Below are 15,040 nucleotides of genomic sequence, written 5' to 3'. Positions count from 1 at the left end.
CGTTAACGACCTTTATTTTGAAAGCTCATGACACATCGGAAGTAAACAGTAATCACGTTACAACCCGGAAGTGTTGTCTTCTAATGAAGGTTTGAGTAGACAAGGAGGAAATTGATGTCCAGGAGAATCGAGTAATAGCGATGCAGCGAGTCTCTCTCCTCCGTCTGTAGTTTCGTACGAGCGTCAGTGTCGGTCGGTGGAAGCGGCGGCGGTGTCAGAGAGCAGCTAACGCCCTGATGCCCGCTTCTACGGCCCTCAAAAATATCTGCTCCGTGTTTACGAGCCAACCGAGAGGAATCCTGCAGCGGATCGTGAGCTAACTTAACCGTTAACTATTAGCAGAAACATGGCCGAGTTGCACGTCGTGGATCCGAGTGGAACCAGCGCTAAAGAGCAGCCGGAGCACCGTGACGTCCGCGGCTCGGCGCGCCTGGCGTCCCCGACCCTGATGGTCCCTCCCCGGGCAGGCCAGCTCAGCCCCGGTGGCAGTGGAGCTCGACCGGGGCTCGGGTTCCCAGTGCGAGGAAGCCCCGGATCACCGTCCGAACAAGCAGAGAAGCCGGGCTCACGCTGGGTCAGACTTAATGTCGGTGGCACCTACTTTATCACGACCAAACAGACGCTGTGCAGGGACCCCAAATCCTTCCTGTTCAGACTCTGTCAGGAAGACCCGGACTTGGACTCCGACAAGGTGAGGACTGAAGTAAATCGTCATGTGTCTAAAGTGAAATTGATATTCTGACATTCCTTTAAACGATTTAATGTTTTTTAATGTATCCTTTGCAATCCATATGTCTTAAACTTTCATACATGACTTAATTCCTTTCTAAATATCTATGCCATTGATGTACAGACAACATTATAAAAATCAGACCTGACTATTTTTGAGGGTCAATTTCCTTTTCTTTAAACCAACTGCATCATGGGAATGACGACCTCCCTGCAAAACCCCACACCTCACTCTGACTACCATCTTATTTAGGACGAAACGGGCGCCTATTTGATTGACAGAGACCCCATGTACTTTGGTCCGATCCTCAACTATCTGCGACATGGGAAACTTATCATGGATAAAAATCTGGCGGAGGAAGGTAAACGTCAGAAACATGTCTCATCTTGCCGCTTGTTATTCAACATTGCTGAGACAAACTCTTCAATCATTTCTTTCAAGGCGTTCTGGAGGAAGCCGAGTTCTACAACATCGCTTCACTGGTGAGGCTGGTGAAGGAGAGGATACGGGACAATGAAAACCGGACATCCCAGGTGAGACATTAATGAGGGGTTGACACAAACGCAAGCAGGACCTCCTGATGATCAATGATGGTGTCCCTCAGGGTCCGGTGAAGCATGTGTACAGAGTTCTTCAGTGTCAAGAAGAGGAACTCACGCAAATGGTTTCCACCATGTCAGATGGATGGAAGTTTGAACAGGTAAAGTTGTGGGTTTTTAAAATGTTGGAACGTTAATGACCGATTCTGTTTCACGTTCTTGCATTTCACATTCTAGCTCATAAGCATCGGCTCCTCGTATAACTATGGGAATGAGGACCAGGCAGAGTTCTTGTGTGTTGTTTCTCGGGAACTGAACAACTCCACTAACGGCATTGTCATCGAGCCTACAGAGAAGGCCAAGGTGGGTCCTCCTGCCATTTTTTATTTCAATGTTTTCATTCCCAAACACTTGAATGAACCTCAAATACCCTTTCAACTTTCTATTTTAACAGATCCTACAGGAACGAGGCTCAAGGATGTGAGGAAGTCCTGACCTTGACCACTGTAACGGTCAACTTCCTGCCTGGTTTGAGTCCACATGTTCACTACCCCCACCCCGCCCCCCCCATGCTCCTGTTTAACTTCAAGTCAGCAGGAGTAAATGGAACCCCTGAACATCAACCGTCACTCCTCTGACGTTTGGCAGTGCATCATTTCAAGCAGTTGTAAAAAGAAGTCGATCCTCGTCACTTCTTCCTGGTGGTCAGTTTTTCAACAATTGCAGGCCTTGCCTTCCTTCTCAGCGGAGGGCTGAATGGAGCTTATCGTCATTATCATCTCCTTCATCATGGTTATCATCATCATCATCATCATCATCTTTGGCTCTTAGTAGATTATCTCCTCAGGAATCTGAAAGGAAAAACTAATGTTCTGTTTCCCGTGGTCTGGATTTGAGGGATTCTAAAACCATGCTGGGATGTCCAAAGAGGCATTTGCTGACCTTCCGCATCATTTCTTGTTCTACAACTTTGACCATCAGATTCAACCTGTATGGGGGGAAAAACAACTGTTTCTTCTTTTCTGGATCTATTTAATCTCAAAGTCTGGATTGTTTCACTCCTATGAAAACACGTTGTGTCCATGTTTCCAGCGTGTGAGGAACCTTTTATCTGACGTAACAATGAATGCAACGGTTCAAGTAACGATGTAGTCACATATCCACTGCGGAGGAGATTCCCACCTAAACATCAGATCCCCCCAGAAGTTTTAGTTTTCTTTGTGTCTGTGTGGCTCCATTTCCTCACCTGAGATTTCACTCCAGCTGCATGTTCACTTGAATTACTTGTTTTTGTTCATTTCCAAGATTTTATTTTTGTTTTGATGTTGGAATAAAAAAATAAGAATTGCTAAAGAGCTGCAAATATAAACATATATTTCCTAATTAAATGTATATCATTTTCAATTTTTAGCTCTAACATCTCGGTTATTTTTTGAAGCATGTCATTAGATCCAATAATGTGCTGTCATACAAATCAATACAGTTCATAATCCTGTTATACAACGCTTATTTGTTCAAATATTTCCTACTCCCTCATCTCAAAAAAACAACATATCTTTCAGGAGACTCGTAAAATCCGAGTCTATTCCATCGAGGAGTTCTTGATCACTCCGATACATCGTTTTCAAACTCTAATGTAATTTTAATTGCAGCCTTTGTAGCATCAGTTACTATTTTTTTTCTCAAGTTTCGCCCCAAAACATGTTTGGATTACAGTCAGACCTTGTCTACTTTACTGTTTATTGAATCCCATCTATTGAGCCTCATTGCATATGAAAGATCACATGAAAACAATGCAAAAGAATCCTTATAAAAGTCTTCATTTAAAAAAAGTTATTAAACTTTATTTAGTTTTAACCATACAAAATATTAACTATGAGGAGTCGAAATATACTTGTCAGAAACTAATAGTACTAGAAATTAATCAAGAATAATTGAATTGGTAGATGTAAAAAGAATATGATGAATATAAAGATATTTATACTTGTTAAAAGATTTAAAGATAAACTAATGAATTAGTGTGGACACAGGCTATATCATACAGCTATGACTTTGTGTAGAGTTATTTCTAAATATTTGACACCAGACATTTCCAAATTATAATTATTGTTCAGACATATCTGACAGAATACGACACTTCTGCAGCCTGGTTCTAAATCCAACCACAACCTGTACCCCCCTTTGTATAAAGATGTTTAGCATGAACAAAAGAAAACTGCATTAAAATCAAAGTGTATTTTCTCATGCGGCTGCTTGAGCTCAGACTGTAAATTCCTCTCGTTGAGTTTCCCCTTCGAAGCAGTTCTCTTATCAATCCCAGTCTGCTTAATCCTCCAGACCTGTTTTGAGACGAGGTTCTGAGGCTCTCGGGGGGTCGTTTCCCTCCGTCTGTGACCTGTGTTGTGCCTTTGACCTGTGTTGTGCACAGTTGTTCCCCTCGTCTAATGAAAAAGTCGCCTCTTATAACTTGAAAAAAATAAAGGACAGGAGGGACGACGATGTCTGAGGCTTCGGTTGACTTCCCTTCGCTGAGGTGCATGCTCAAGGCCTCATTAATCAAAATGTTTGTGATCAACATTTAAAGCACTTAACTGTACGTTTGTGGGCCCAGTGGGATCTGATCTGGCCCTGTCAGTGGTTCCTGACCAGGATCTGTCGATGATAGTCTGGATTTGTGTTTCTTGACAAAGAAATGGTGGTAAAAACATGACAGTCAAATACACAATCTTTGTAAAAAGGCTTTTGGAATTATGGTGAATCCAAGAACTAAAATTCTGTTTGGCTTCCATTGTTTTTTTCTGACCATTAAGATCTAGTCAGGAGTTGTTTGCATATTGCCAAAACAGTTTTAATATATTTTTTATTGCAAATTAAATCTAAGTTTGAATAGCCATATGTCTGTTTTTGGAGCCATGGAGTCTGTTTTTATGGTGTTTCTTTGTTTATAATTTAAAAACATACACAATGCACCACCCTTCTAAGCGATTCCCCATTTTTTGTTTGAACCGCACTTGGAACCAACTGACTCGCCAAGATCCTATCCTACTGTCATACTTACTATAAAACCAAGACCTGTCAGAGTTTGTACTTCCATCTTCACGGGTTAGTCACTGATCATGACGTGCAATTTGAATAAATCTGCAAAAAACATTTGTTGTTGAGGCACGTAAAGATGAGAGCATGCATTGTTCTAGAGATTATGACGTTTACGGGGTTTTTGTTGGAACTCCATGTTGGTGCAGTGTTTATATATGCATGGTGGGAGGCGCAGAAGGTCAGCTTGAGTCTGCGGTTCATAGGTATAGCTAGTCACGTGGACGTCCGTCAAACACTTTTCTCTGTTGATTTTGTACCTTTGTCATGTTTGTTTGATGAACAGCAAAAGGTTGGTTATATAGCTCACGTTGAATTACTCATCCAATCGCAGCGTAGAACACGGCTGGGCTTCATTGAAAGATGGAGCATACCTAATCAGGTACACGGAAAAAGAGTTCTGATCCACAAGACATTTTGCCAGTTACTCTGTAAACACTTGCATGCGTTTGTTGACATGCACACTTGTACGCTCATTTATTGGAAAATGTCACCTATAAACTTTGTGTTCATTTATCAACAGTATTTGATGTCATATGTGAATATTATAGGTGGAGATTTGTTCCCAGGTTGATGAAAATGTTTGCTTTCATTTTATATCTTTTTTTTGTCTGAATCTTTGTTTCACTTATTTTTATTTTATATTTTTAATTTGTCTACAGATTGTTGTGTGTTACGATTTAAACAAAAAAAAAAAACCCTGTCTGGTTTTTAATCATAAAATGTGTGTGTTTTAAACAGCGTGACTCTTGAATTATTTTTGCAATCCCTTTTTTTTTTTTACAAATTATTTCCCTGAAGAAAAATAAAAAATATGGGGTTTAAAGTGATATCATTATTTTTTCTGACTTCATTGAACATGGAAGGGCTTTTAAAACTTCTTTTATTACCTTTATCATAATCACACCTGTGTTCCTCATGTGTCCATCTATACATGAACCTTATTGGTTGTCTTTGTCTCCCAGTAAACGCCTGTGTATCAACCTCTTCCACTTCTCAGTTTTTACATTCCTCTTCTCCTCGCAACTTCACTTCAACCATTCTCATAAATCTCTCCAATACGCCAGAAATGTAAGGTATTATTATGTACTTGTGATTCTCTTCCTTTTTGACATTCCGATATAGAAGTTCCAATATTCACTATTTTCATCGTGTCAAATAAAAAAAAAAAATAATAATAATGATGTCGACATAAAAAGAATCTAAATATTTGTCCACTGATCTCCACTGAGCCTCACCTCTTATCGGGCAGTCTATCGAAACTCGGGTGATACATAAAATTGGCACTTGCCTGTTGCAATATCTCTGCACGTCACCGATATAATGCCAATACGTTTTTATCCCCTGATTTTACAATGTTTGGCTAATGTGTAACCAATCAAGTTCGACGTGACATATTTAATTTGGCTGATAAAAACCACAGTCAAAAGGCCCAGGGTGAGGCACATAGTACTCTGCAGCAAGTCAAGTGCATTTTGCATTATGCTGTAGTAGTTTATACTAATTCAATATAAAATAGTAAGTTAGAAAGTAATTATTATTTGTAAAGTGCCTTTCGCAGACCAGGGTCACAAGGCGCTTAAACAACAAAACAATACACAGTTTCTTATTTTCATGATATCACAACAAACGCAATAGCAAGAGTTTGGTATCATTTTTCATCATCAGATGCTCCATTTACATAATGAAAAACAAATTTTGAACTGGATGCAGGCACACACTGCCCTCTGTTGCTCTCTGAGGCATGTTTATAAAGCTTTTGAAAAGATGAACTCCATACTGTGTTCGTCTACATGTTGCCAACATTGCAGAATCTTAGAGATTATTCTGTTCCTCTTTGGAGTTATAGGCGTATTGAAGACTTGATATGAAGAATTGTTCAGAAAAAAAAATTAAACTTTAAAAAAGCTATATTTTAAGCTTGTTTTTAGCGGGAGAAACCAGGCAGTGTTAATCAGTGTAAATCTTGTGATGTGTTTCAATGAGGATACATTCAATGAGAAGACTGGGAACTTTCGCTATAAACAAACTTAAAATATACAAACCTTGCAAGTTTTTCCTGAACAATTTTTCACGTCCAGGCACCAATACAAGGTGGACATTATAAACGAGCACCATTGGGGTATTTAGATGCATTTATTTTTTTATTTTTGGAGGAAGATGTAGATGAAGACAGCTGAGCGCCATTTGCTACATTAGCAAGGAATGGACATACATTTTTGCGTATAACTTTAAAAAGGAACGGATTTTCTGAAAAAAAAAAATCCCAACCCTTAAACGAGGGAGGTAGAGGAGTAGAAAATGAGTGACGTTTGAATTCAAGGTTAACTGTCACTTTAAAGGCCATATATGTACATTTAAAATAATGTTTCTGGCTCCCCCTATTGTCGAAATAGTGTAACTGGGATGCCTCAGCTACTCAAATACGGTAATAACTTGGAGGATAACATGAGTTCAATATCCTCGTCATCAATACCACTATAAAACTACAGAAAAACCAAAGTTACCAAAAATGACAAAAGTCAGTGACACTTCACGCTCTTCATTTCTGTATAGTAGAAACGAACGGTTAGAAGATGTATCGAAGGAGGGGCTTCAGATTTCCACCCAGGACCTCCTTCAAAAACCCTGCTTGTGCACAAGGCAGCAGCTTAAGCTCAGATCTAGGCACTGCATCCCCCCGCCTGTCATCCGGGCTCGCTAGTCTCCGCCCCTCCGGACCAGCGCGGACTCCGTCACAGCAGCAGCCAGTCATCGACGCTCTTCCTCGGGTTCTGCTTTCGACAACATTCCGCGCCAGTCCAGCGACATCACACCTTAAACACACATTATACACGAAGGTAGGTTTGTTTGTTTTCATCTCCAACAAATGATTTCCACAGCTGAAGATCCGCGTGTGTCCGCTTACTCTTTACATCGTAGGTGGAGTTATAGCGGATTTGTTTTTCATTCGATTCTTGTTTTAATTCTCAAATGAATCAAAAGTCGGTTTTGAATTGAGACTGACTTGGCATCGACTTGGCAAATAACAAGACTCCCAAGTTGGCACACGGTGGTGTTGAGAGGGTTCAGAATGTCCCGCAGCATCACCGGGAGGAATCCCTTATTTCTCCAGGGAAATAACAAAACAATTGAGAAAAATACTTTTATTAATTGATTTACTGTTTCAACACCTGAGAGTCAAGAGAGTTCTCAAGTGTTGACGTGTATAGGTAATAATCCTGTCAGTTAGCAGGAACACACTATATATGGCTGTGGACACAACATTATTAAAAAGTTAGAATAGTCTAAAAAAATTGGAATGAATATTCTTAGATGTACTGTTTATCCCTATCTTAAGTTAAATGTATTCTGTATTAAGCTGTTTTTTTACTAAAAAAGAACCAAAACAAGTGCCAAGTTAGGTTAGGTAAATTGTTTTTTTCCAACTAGCCACAGCAAATACAGCAATTTTTCATAAAAAATAAATCAAAATAAATAATAACAAGAAAAAAGAGAAATAAAGAGAAAGAACAAGATGATACAATCTAACTCTAAAGATAAAGATAAAGAACATAGATCAAAGATAAATAAAAAAAGACAAAGGATACAAAGAATAGCATAGAACAGAACATCATGATACTTTTACTCCACTCCTGCCCCCGAACTCAGAATTGTACAATTAATAGCCGAGGAATGAATGAGTCCTTGAGTCTATTTGTTTTGCACCTGGGAAGGAGCATTCGTGCACTACACCTGCTTCTCTGCTCACTGATAATAAAAGGGGAATACATATTCTCAGATGTACTGTTTATCCCTATCTTAAGTTAAATGTATTCTGTAATAAGCTGTTTGTTTACTAAAATAACCAAAACAAGTGCCAAGTGCAAGACTAGAAAAAAAATCACAGCAGTTTAGAGGCTCCATAGTTTCTTCCTAAAAAAGTTTTCATTTTTGAACATTTACGATTAAAGCTAGTCTTCAAGCAAATGCCTGGTAGTTATTGAAAAAGTTATTTTGTGATTTTGTGTGGGCATTATTCTATATTGTTTCTAAGAAAACAACATAACCATTACATCAGATTCTCAGGTTTATTTAATTTTGCCGGTGAAATATGCATGTCATAGTTCATCGGCATTAAAAGGCCACACACAAAATAACCGCTGTCATGCAGCAACTGGCGAACCTTTAAAGTAGTACATTTCTGTTTGTATTCAAGTATACGAGTGGTGGTCCGGACATTGCAGAGTCTGGTGAGGTGCTTGAGTTTGAACTCCAAAAACTAGAAATCAGTTTGTATGTTGGCTGCAGAGACAAACATGGCAGCAGCGTGTAATATTATCACTCGCAAGTTGTTGCAAAGGAAATTGATACGTCCCAGCAGCTGGCATAGTGCCAGAGCGAGGAAGGGTTTTCATATTTTGAAAACACGATACAGCAAGAAAAATGTATTGAAATTAATGTTTATGAAAAAAAAGCTGAAGGGGAATATGTAAATTTTCCATGAGACAAATATGGTTGCGCTTTATGATCTTTCATAAAATATAGTAGAATACTAGTGGATGTCAATGTAGCCATTGGAAAAAGTTAGTTGTTTTTTTTGTTTTTCTTTTCTACAAAAACTGAAGAAAGAGTATGATTCGAGGGGATGTTCATCCATCCCACCTCTTCATTACTGAACGTGAAAATGTGTGTTTGTCCTGTTATATGATCTCTGTAAGTAACATAAACACATAAGGTGAACCAGACAAATAATCAACCGTCATAAACAAGAAACACTTCTGCTGTAGATCTTCATGCTAATGTTGCACTGCTGCAGTTAAAAATAGCAACAGAGGGACAGACAGTCCCACCTGTCTGTCATTAATTCATTATTAGACTTGTCCGTCTCTGACTGTTGAACGCCAGGAAAGCGAACAAAATAAATCCAACTTTTATGTTGGTCTCTCAAGTCAACAAGTCAAGCATGTAAGTCAACACTATTTTGACAAAACTAGTTGTGACTCGGGATATTTTCTGTAAATTAATTGAGAATTAAAAGATTGCAAAGAAGTACATGTCATCAAATAAAACATCTAATGTTTGATCACTGTGCATTTTAACTATTTATCGCCAGGCAATTATAAAACAAACAAATTGGATACAAATCAATCTTTATCAGAAAACCCCTCGGTTTCTACTTCAGGCAAAGTGAGCCAGGGAGCTGGAAGTTTGGCTTTCCTTTTCTGGCCTGTTGCATGTTATAAGAACAGACCCTCTTTGTACCATTCTCCATTGTTCACGACCCCTGTCACATGCTGCACTCAGAGCTCGGAGACCATCACACAGTTTCTGTGATCCTGGACATCCAGAGGGCAAAACCTTTTGAAGAGACATGGAGAGCATGCACTTGAGATGAACACACTGGATTAAAAAAAAAAAGAAAAAAAAGGCCGAAAACCACCTTGGGTTCAAGAACTCAGCTGGCATGTTTGAATATAATCCTGTTTAAAGAATAATCCTGCAGCAACAAAGGTGATCTGTGGTGTGAGTAATGGTTCAGGGTTTTGTGTTGTAATAGTACTTCTCAAGTGACATGATCAGCTTTCCAAACAAACATGCTTATGAACTCAATTCAGTCGATCCGGTAGACAAAATACAGCTCTAAAGACAATTGAATGGAAGGGCTTTTAAACTGCTGTCAAACCAGTGCAGAGAATGCACAGTAAAACAGGTTAAAGTTGCTTTAAGGTTCAGGGTTCAGTCAAAAAAGTTGTGAGTCATGACAGAAAAAACATTAACTTAATAAACAAACAATGTGTTCTCTCTTATTCTCAAGGGTCGCACTCTCAAGTGACATGAACCAAAGAGCCTCAGACCTGCCCTGCAGAACCAACATCATCACCCTGGTTCTGGTGTCCACCTGAATATGACTCAAAGGAATGGAACCAGCGCGACAGGCGATCATCTGCGGCAATATGAGAGCGACTCGGCCACCAATGGTACGCAGCTCAGGAAAGGCGACATCGTGAAGGAGTCCGAGGATGAGGAGGTGGGACGGCAGAGAGGGGCGACTCAAGTGGAAGCTCCAGACGGGGGCTGGGGTTGGGTGGTGCTGGTCGCCACCATCGTCGTCCTAGCACTGACCCTGGCATTCCCGTCATGTGTGGGGATCTTCTACACCGACCTGCAGAACGAGTTCCACGCCTCGAACAGCGAGACGTCCTGGGTTCCTTCCATCATGACCTCAGTGCTGCACGCTGGAGGTAAACGCTGGTCAACTATCGCTCGTGTTGTAAGTGAGATCTGTGATCGTGTTGTTTAACAGCAGAGACACTGACGTGGTCAAATATTGTCTCTGGCTTCATACGAGGTTCAGGTTCCTGGAATCATAGCAAAACCCTGGGAACTCTACGCTTAACCATAACCTTCACACACCTTCTCAATATCTAGTATTACATTATAATGGACTCCACTCTTTTAACCTCTCATTCGCCGGGATTTCGGATAACGGGAAAACTTTAAAAAGTAATAACTACAAACACTATGTGATGAATAGGTTTCACAAATAATAGGAAAACGACTTCGTATGACTTCAAAATCTGACTATTATTACACAGATTGGATCAAAAGTATTTTTTCCAGAAATTCAATTTCCTCGTGGAGCATTGTTTCCTTCCCAACTGAAATATTCAGTGGGTTTCTATTCTCAGCCAAACTAAAGCAGATTATTCGTGATCCACAGGTCCGTTCTGTAGCGTGCTTGTCGAGAGGTTTGGTTGCCGGGCCACTGTGATGCTGGGCGGAGTCCTGAGTGGACTCGGGATGGCAGCCAGCTCCTTCACACGCTCCATTACCGAATTGTACATCACAGCGGGGGTCATCACAGGTCAGTCACAATATTAAACCCCCTCACTGATGTAGAAAAAAGGCTGAGATTCTCATCTTATTGACACTTATTTTTTGCCTTTTAACCGATCAGGCAACTTTTGTCCCTTTTTTTTCCCTGATGTTTTACCTGTATGTACTATATGTCTCTCACATGTGTTCCCAAACATAGTCATGCCAAGACCCAACCAGACATCATTAGCCTGTCAGGGCCCCGTTTGTAAAATACAGTAAATTCTTTAAATATATAAAGAAAACATTGACTCTATTAGTTTTGTGTTTTGTTTTACTCTTATTAATGTTTTAATATAAATTATTTTTTAAGCTTTTGGGGAAGTATGGCCAGTGTTCTGTCTGTCTGTAAAGACATACTTCATGTATGTTGCCTTATTTGTTTTCTTCATTTTGAAGGACCATAAGATCTTGGCTTTTTTTTACCAGCAGAATCTTTCACGACAGGTCTGTTCGTCTGCTGCTTTGGTCTTTTTCCTGTCAGAAACTGCTACGGTTCACACTTACTAGCTAGCTACAAGCTAGCAGAATGCACCCCCTGAAGGATAAACACTTTTAAATAAATGCTGTACCTCCAAGACTGTCTTTATGGCTGTGACCTTTCTCTTGTTTACAGGTCTGGGCTTCTGCTTCAGTTTCCAGCCAGCGGTGACAATCCTGGGTCACTACTTTGTCCGGCGCCGTGCATTTGCCAATGCCTTGTCCTCCACGGGAACAGCCCTTGGACTGTGCGTGCTGCCTTTTCTCGGGAACTACCTGCACACCGAGCTGGGCTGGAGGGGGAGTTTTTTGGTTTTGGGCTCCATCCTGCTCAACTGCTGCGTGTGCGGCGCTTTGATGAGGCCCCTGCAGCCACAGCGGCCCCGCAGTCAGCCGCTGCTGAAGCGAGGTCCACAACCGGACAAGAAAAACACACCCGACAGAGAGAAGTGGTGGAGGAAGATCTGGGGTCACCTGGTGGCGTTATTGAGCGAACACATGGCTTTCGACCAACTGTGCCACAATCGTCGTTACTGTGTCTACGCTATCGGCATCACCTGGATGATGCTGGGGTTCATCGTGCCGCTCATCTATTTGGTCCCGTACGCCACAGCCCACGACATGGATCCTGGCCAGGCCGCCATGCTGCTCTCCATCCTGGGCGTGGTCAACATCGTCGTGCGACCCCCCGTCGGCCTCATCTTCAGCATGTCCTGGTTCAAGGGTCGCCACGTTTACGTCTTCGCCGCGGCCTTGCTCGTCAACGGCTTGAGCAACTGCATCTGCTGCCTCGGCGCCGACTTCCCCGTCCTGGTCGGCTACGTCACCGTCTTCGGGCTGTCCATGAGCGTGGTGGGCTCGCTGATGTTCACCGTCCTGATGGAGGTGGTGGAGATGAGCCGTTTCCCGTCGGCACTTGGACTCCTGGCCATCATGGAGAGCGTGACGCTGCTCATCGGACCCCCTCTGGCAGGTATTGAACATGGAGAATTAACCTCTAGTTTCACTTCAGCTGTTCACTTCCTATAAATGTCGCCAATGAACAATGTTAGCCATTCATTAGATAGTTGCTATGAAGATTAGCATTAGCACATTTTTGTTTTCGAATCTAGAACCAAAATGATTTAGTGGCTGCTTAGCCAAAGCATTCTTTTTGCAAACAGGAAATAGAAACTTGTTCATACCAGTTACAGTTTGTTGTCATACCATCTAAGCTTATCAACCACATAAGCGCCTCTGTTTGTGTGGAAACACATACTAAGATGTTTTTCAACCGTAGCACTAAGAGCACAAGAATATCCTTGGAATTAGTTGTTATGTTTATACTTGTTTGACAAGTAAATCACTCAGCAAAGCATTTTTTTTGCATATTTTCTGTTTGAAATTGGTCAAGTTATTTAAACTTAAATTTTCCTAAATGCTATTTTTACTAGTTACACCTACTACGCTCAAACACACCCACTGACGAAAAGGGCAGGCTCGGTCTCATGTGTCAGACTTGTTTTTCTGCTTCCAGTGTCATCGTTGAGTAAAGTGCAAGTGCCCTGAACCTTGTTCACCAATAATTGCATGACAAGTTAATGTAGATTAATCATTATTAGTTTGACCTGATGAATATGTTAATGTTTAATGTGTATTTTCTAAGCTATGGTGTAATTTTCAACATATAACTTTATTCATGCTTAAGAATATCTTGAAAACATTATAATTGAAGTTTTTATCACATAAATGTGGAATCTATTTATCCTCATTAAAGTAATTAGGTGTTTGGTATTGAGTAATATATTTTTTTAATTGTATGGTGTTTTTTCCAGGTTTCCTGGTGGACAGAACTGGTCACTACTATCACGTCTTCTTTGCCTGCAGCGCTGTTGTAGCCTCAGCTGCTGTTTTTCTCCTGGTGTCTTTCTGCTGGCTGGACAAAAGAGACCGAACGCTGTCCATTCAGGATTTAGGAGCCAAAACGGACCCTCCACAGGATCCTCAGGGTCTCGACCAAATACAAATCATCGAGGAAAAAGACAATGTCATCCCCAGTAACTGATGAGTCTGATCATACTGATCTCTGGAATCTTCTGCTGCATCCAAGGTCATTTTTCACCAAAAAAACATGCACTTGCTGGTCTAAACTACAATCCTATCAAAGCACCACTTTCTCTCGAGCACCAAGTAAAGATTATTTTATAAAAATCAATTTTGCTGGACCTTCTATGAAAAGCCAAATATCTATGTTTGAATCTCTTGTGAATAGTTTTGATACAGTTGTAGTTGATTCATTTTTAATATTTTTTGAGCAAATTACCTTTTCATTTACATTAAGGTATTTGATAATACATAAAAAATATATTTAATGTATGGTGTATATATATATATATATACGTATATATACATATATATATATATATATATGATTAGGAAGGGCATGCTTGTCATCCTCAAGGTAAATAAAACTGGAACATTCTATTTAAATTCATTGAAAATGTTAGTTTTTTCTTTTGTTTTGGTTTATATAAATTCAGTTAATAAACATATATATATATATATGATCTAGAGACAGAAATGTACCAAGTTTTAAAATAACATGTCCAAGTAAAACAGTGTAGAGCAAAAAGGAAATGAAATACGACTTTGCAAGCTGTCAACTTGAGTTTTTATAATAATCTATTGGTAGCAGCTGTAAGTATTTTTTTTGTAGTTTTTTGAAAGTTCATCAGACATTTGGCACTTTATCAACCGAAATATTACTAGATTTTTGTTGAATTCTATCCGTTATAGCTGAGAAGCAGAAACGGAGTATCGAATATTTAAAACTGTTGCAAATGTAATGCGGTTTAAAAATGTGATATTCAAAATATTGATATACATGCTGATGTCAACATCTCACAGATGAATATGCTTCCTTCCTAATTCAATACACACATCAGTTCTCAGAGATCACAACATGGCGCTAACAGACCTTATGAAATATTTGACTGAAAATGTTTGTTTTTTTCACAATGTAACACGGCAGTGCCTTCGTACACAACGTTTAACAGCCACGTGTCGACCTCACACTGGATCAGGGAGTCTCACGCCGCCTGTGTGCTTGCTTACCTACAATCACCGCTTTTAAATATCAGACCTGAAGGAGATTTTGCCTCACTCCAACCTCACTTGAGATAAATATAGTATTTATTATTTATGCAAAATGCAACAATAAAGGTTTCTGTAAATACATTGAGTTTGTGTGAATTCTCTTTGGGTAAGTTCTTAAATAAATGGCATCCTGTTTGAACGCTAGAAAGAGTGTATTCCTTCCATTTAACTTGGATCAACATTTTCTTTTACTTTTCAATCCCTG

General features: G+C 40.0%; 2 protein-coding genes across 2 annotated transcripts; both read left to right on the top strand.

Moving 5' to 3' along the window:
• Positions 1 to 71: 71 nt before the first annotated feature.
• On the top strand, positions 72 to 3,750 carry kctd2 (potassium channel tetramerization domain containing 2). Its single transcript, XM_087784007.1, has 6 exons — positions 72 to 691; positions 983 to 1,091; positions 1,172 to 1,263; positions 1,335 to 1,430; positions 1,507 to 1,632; positions 1,724 to 3,750. The coding sequence occupies exons 1-6, from the start codon at positions 347 to 349 to the stop codon at positions 1,751 to 1,753; spliced, it is 798 nt and encodes a 265-aa protein (XP_087640133.1). The 5' UTR covers positions 72 to 346; the 3' UTR covers positions 1,754 to 3,750.
• A 3,318-nt stretch (positions 3,751 to 7,068) lies between these two features.
• slc16a5a (solute carrier family 16 member 5a) lies at positions 7,069 to 14,916 on the top strand. Its single transcript, XM_087784002.1, has 5 exons — positions 7,069 to 7,202; positions 10,160 to 10,586; positions 11,066 to 11,209; positions 11,837 to 12,673; positions 13,515 to 14,916. The coding sequence occupies exons 2-5, from the start codon at positions 10,250 to 10,252 to the stop codon at positions 13,742 to 13,744; spliced, it is 1,548 nt and encodes a 515-aa protein (XP_087640128.1). The 5' UTR covers positions 7,069 to 7,202; positions 10,160 to 10,249; the 3' UTR covers positions 13,745 to 14,916.
• Positions 14,917 to 15,040: the final 124 nt, after the last annotated feature.

The sequence above is a fragment of the Callionymus lyra genome, chromosome 2, assembly GCF_982586985.1.
Source record: "Callionymus lyra chromosome 2, fCalLyr1.hap1.1, whole genome shotgun sequence".
In the NCBI taxonomy this organism is placed as follows: Eukaryota; Metazoa; Chordata; class Actinopteri; order Syngnathiformes; family Callionymidae; genus Callionymus; species Callionymus lyra.
Note: the sequence above shows the minus strand (reverse complement) of the source record. Positions and strands in the feature narration are given on the sequence as shown.

What these genes read in the sequence shown, in the direction of transcription:
- kctd2 (XM_087784007.1), top strand. Translation starts at nt 347, where the DNA reads ATGGCCGAGTTGCACGTCGTGGATCCGAGTGGAACCAGCGCTAAAGAG. An exon ending in ATGGATGGAAGTTTGAACAG is followed by an intron (nt 1,431 to 1,506) that starts GTAAAGTTGTGG and finishes TTCACATTCTAG; the next exon opens with CTCATAAGCATCGGCTCCTC. An exon ending in AGCCTACAGAGAAGGCCAAG is followed by an intron (nt 1,633 to 1,723) that starts GTGGGTCCTCCT and finishes CTATTTTAACAG; the next exon opens with ATCCTACAGGAACGAGGCTC.
- slc16a5a (XM_087784002.1), top strand. Translation starts at nt 10,250, where the DNA reads ATGACTCAAAGGAATGGAACCAGCGCGACAGGCGATCATCTGCGGCAA. An exon ending in CTCAGTGCTGCACGCTGGAG is followed by an intron (nt 10,587 to 11,065) that starts GTAAACGCTGGT and finishes CGTGATCCACAG; the next exon opens with GTCCGTTCTGTAGCGTGCTT. An exon ending in CATCGGACCCCCTCTGGCAG is followed by an intron (nt 12,674 to 13,514) that starts GTATTGAACATG and finishes TGTTTTTTCCAG; the next exon opens with GTTTCCTGGTGGACAGAACT.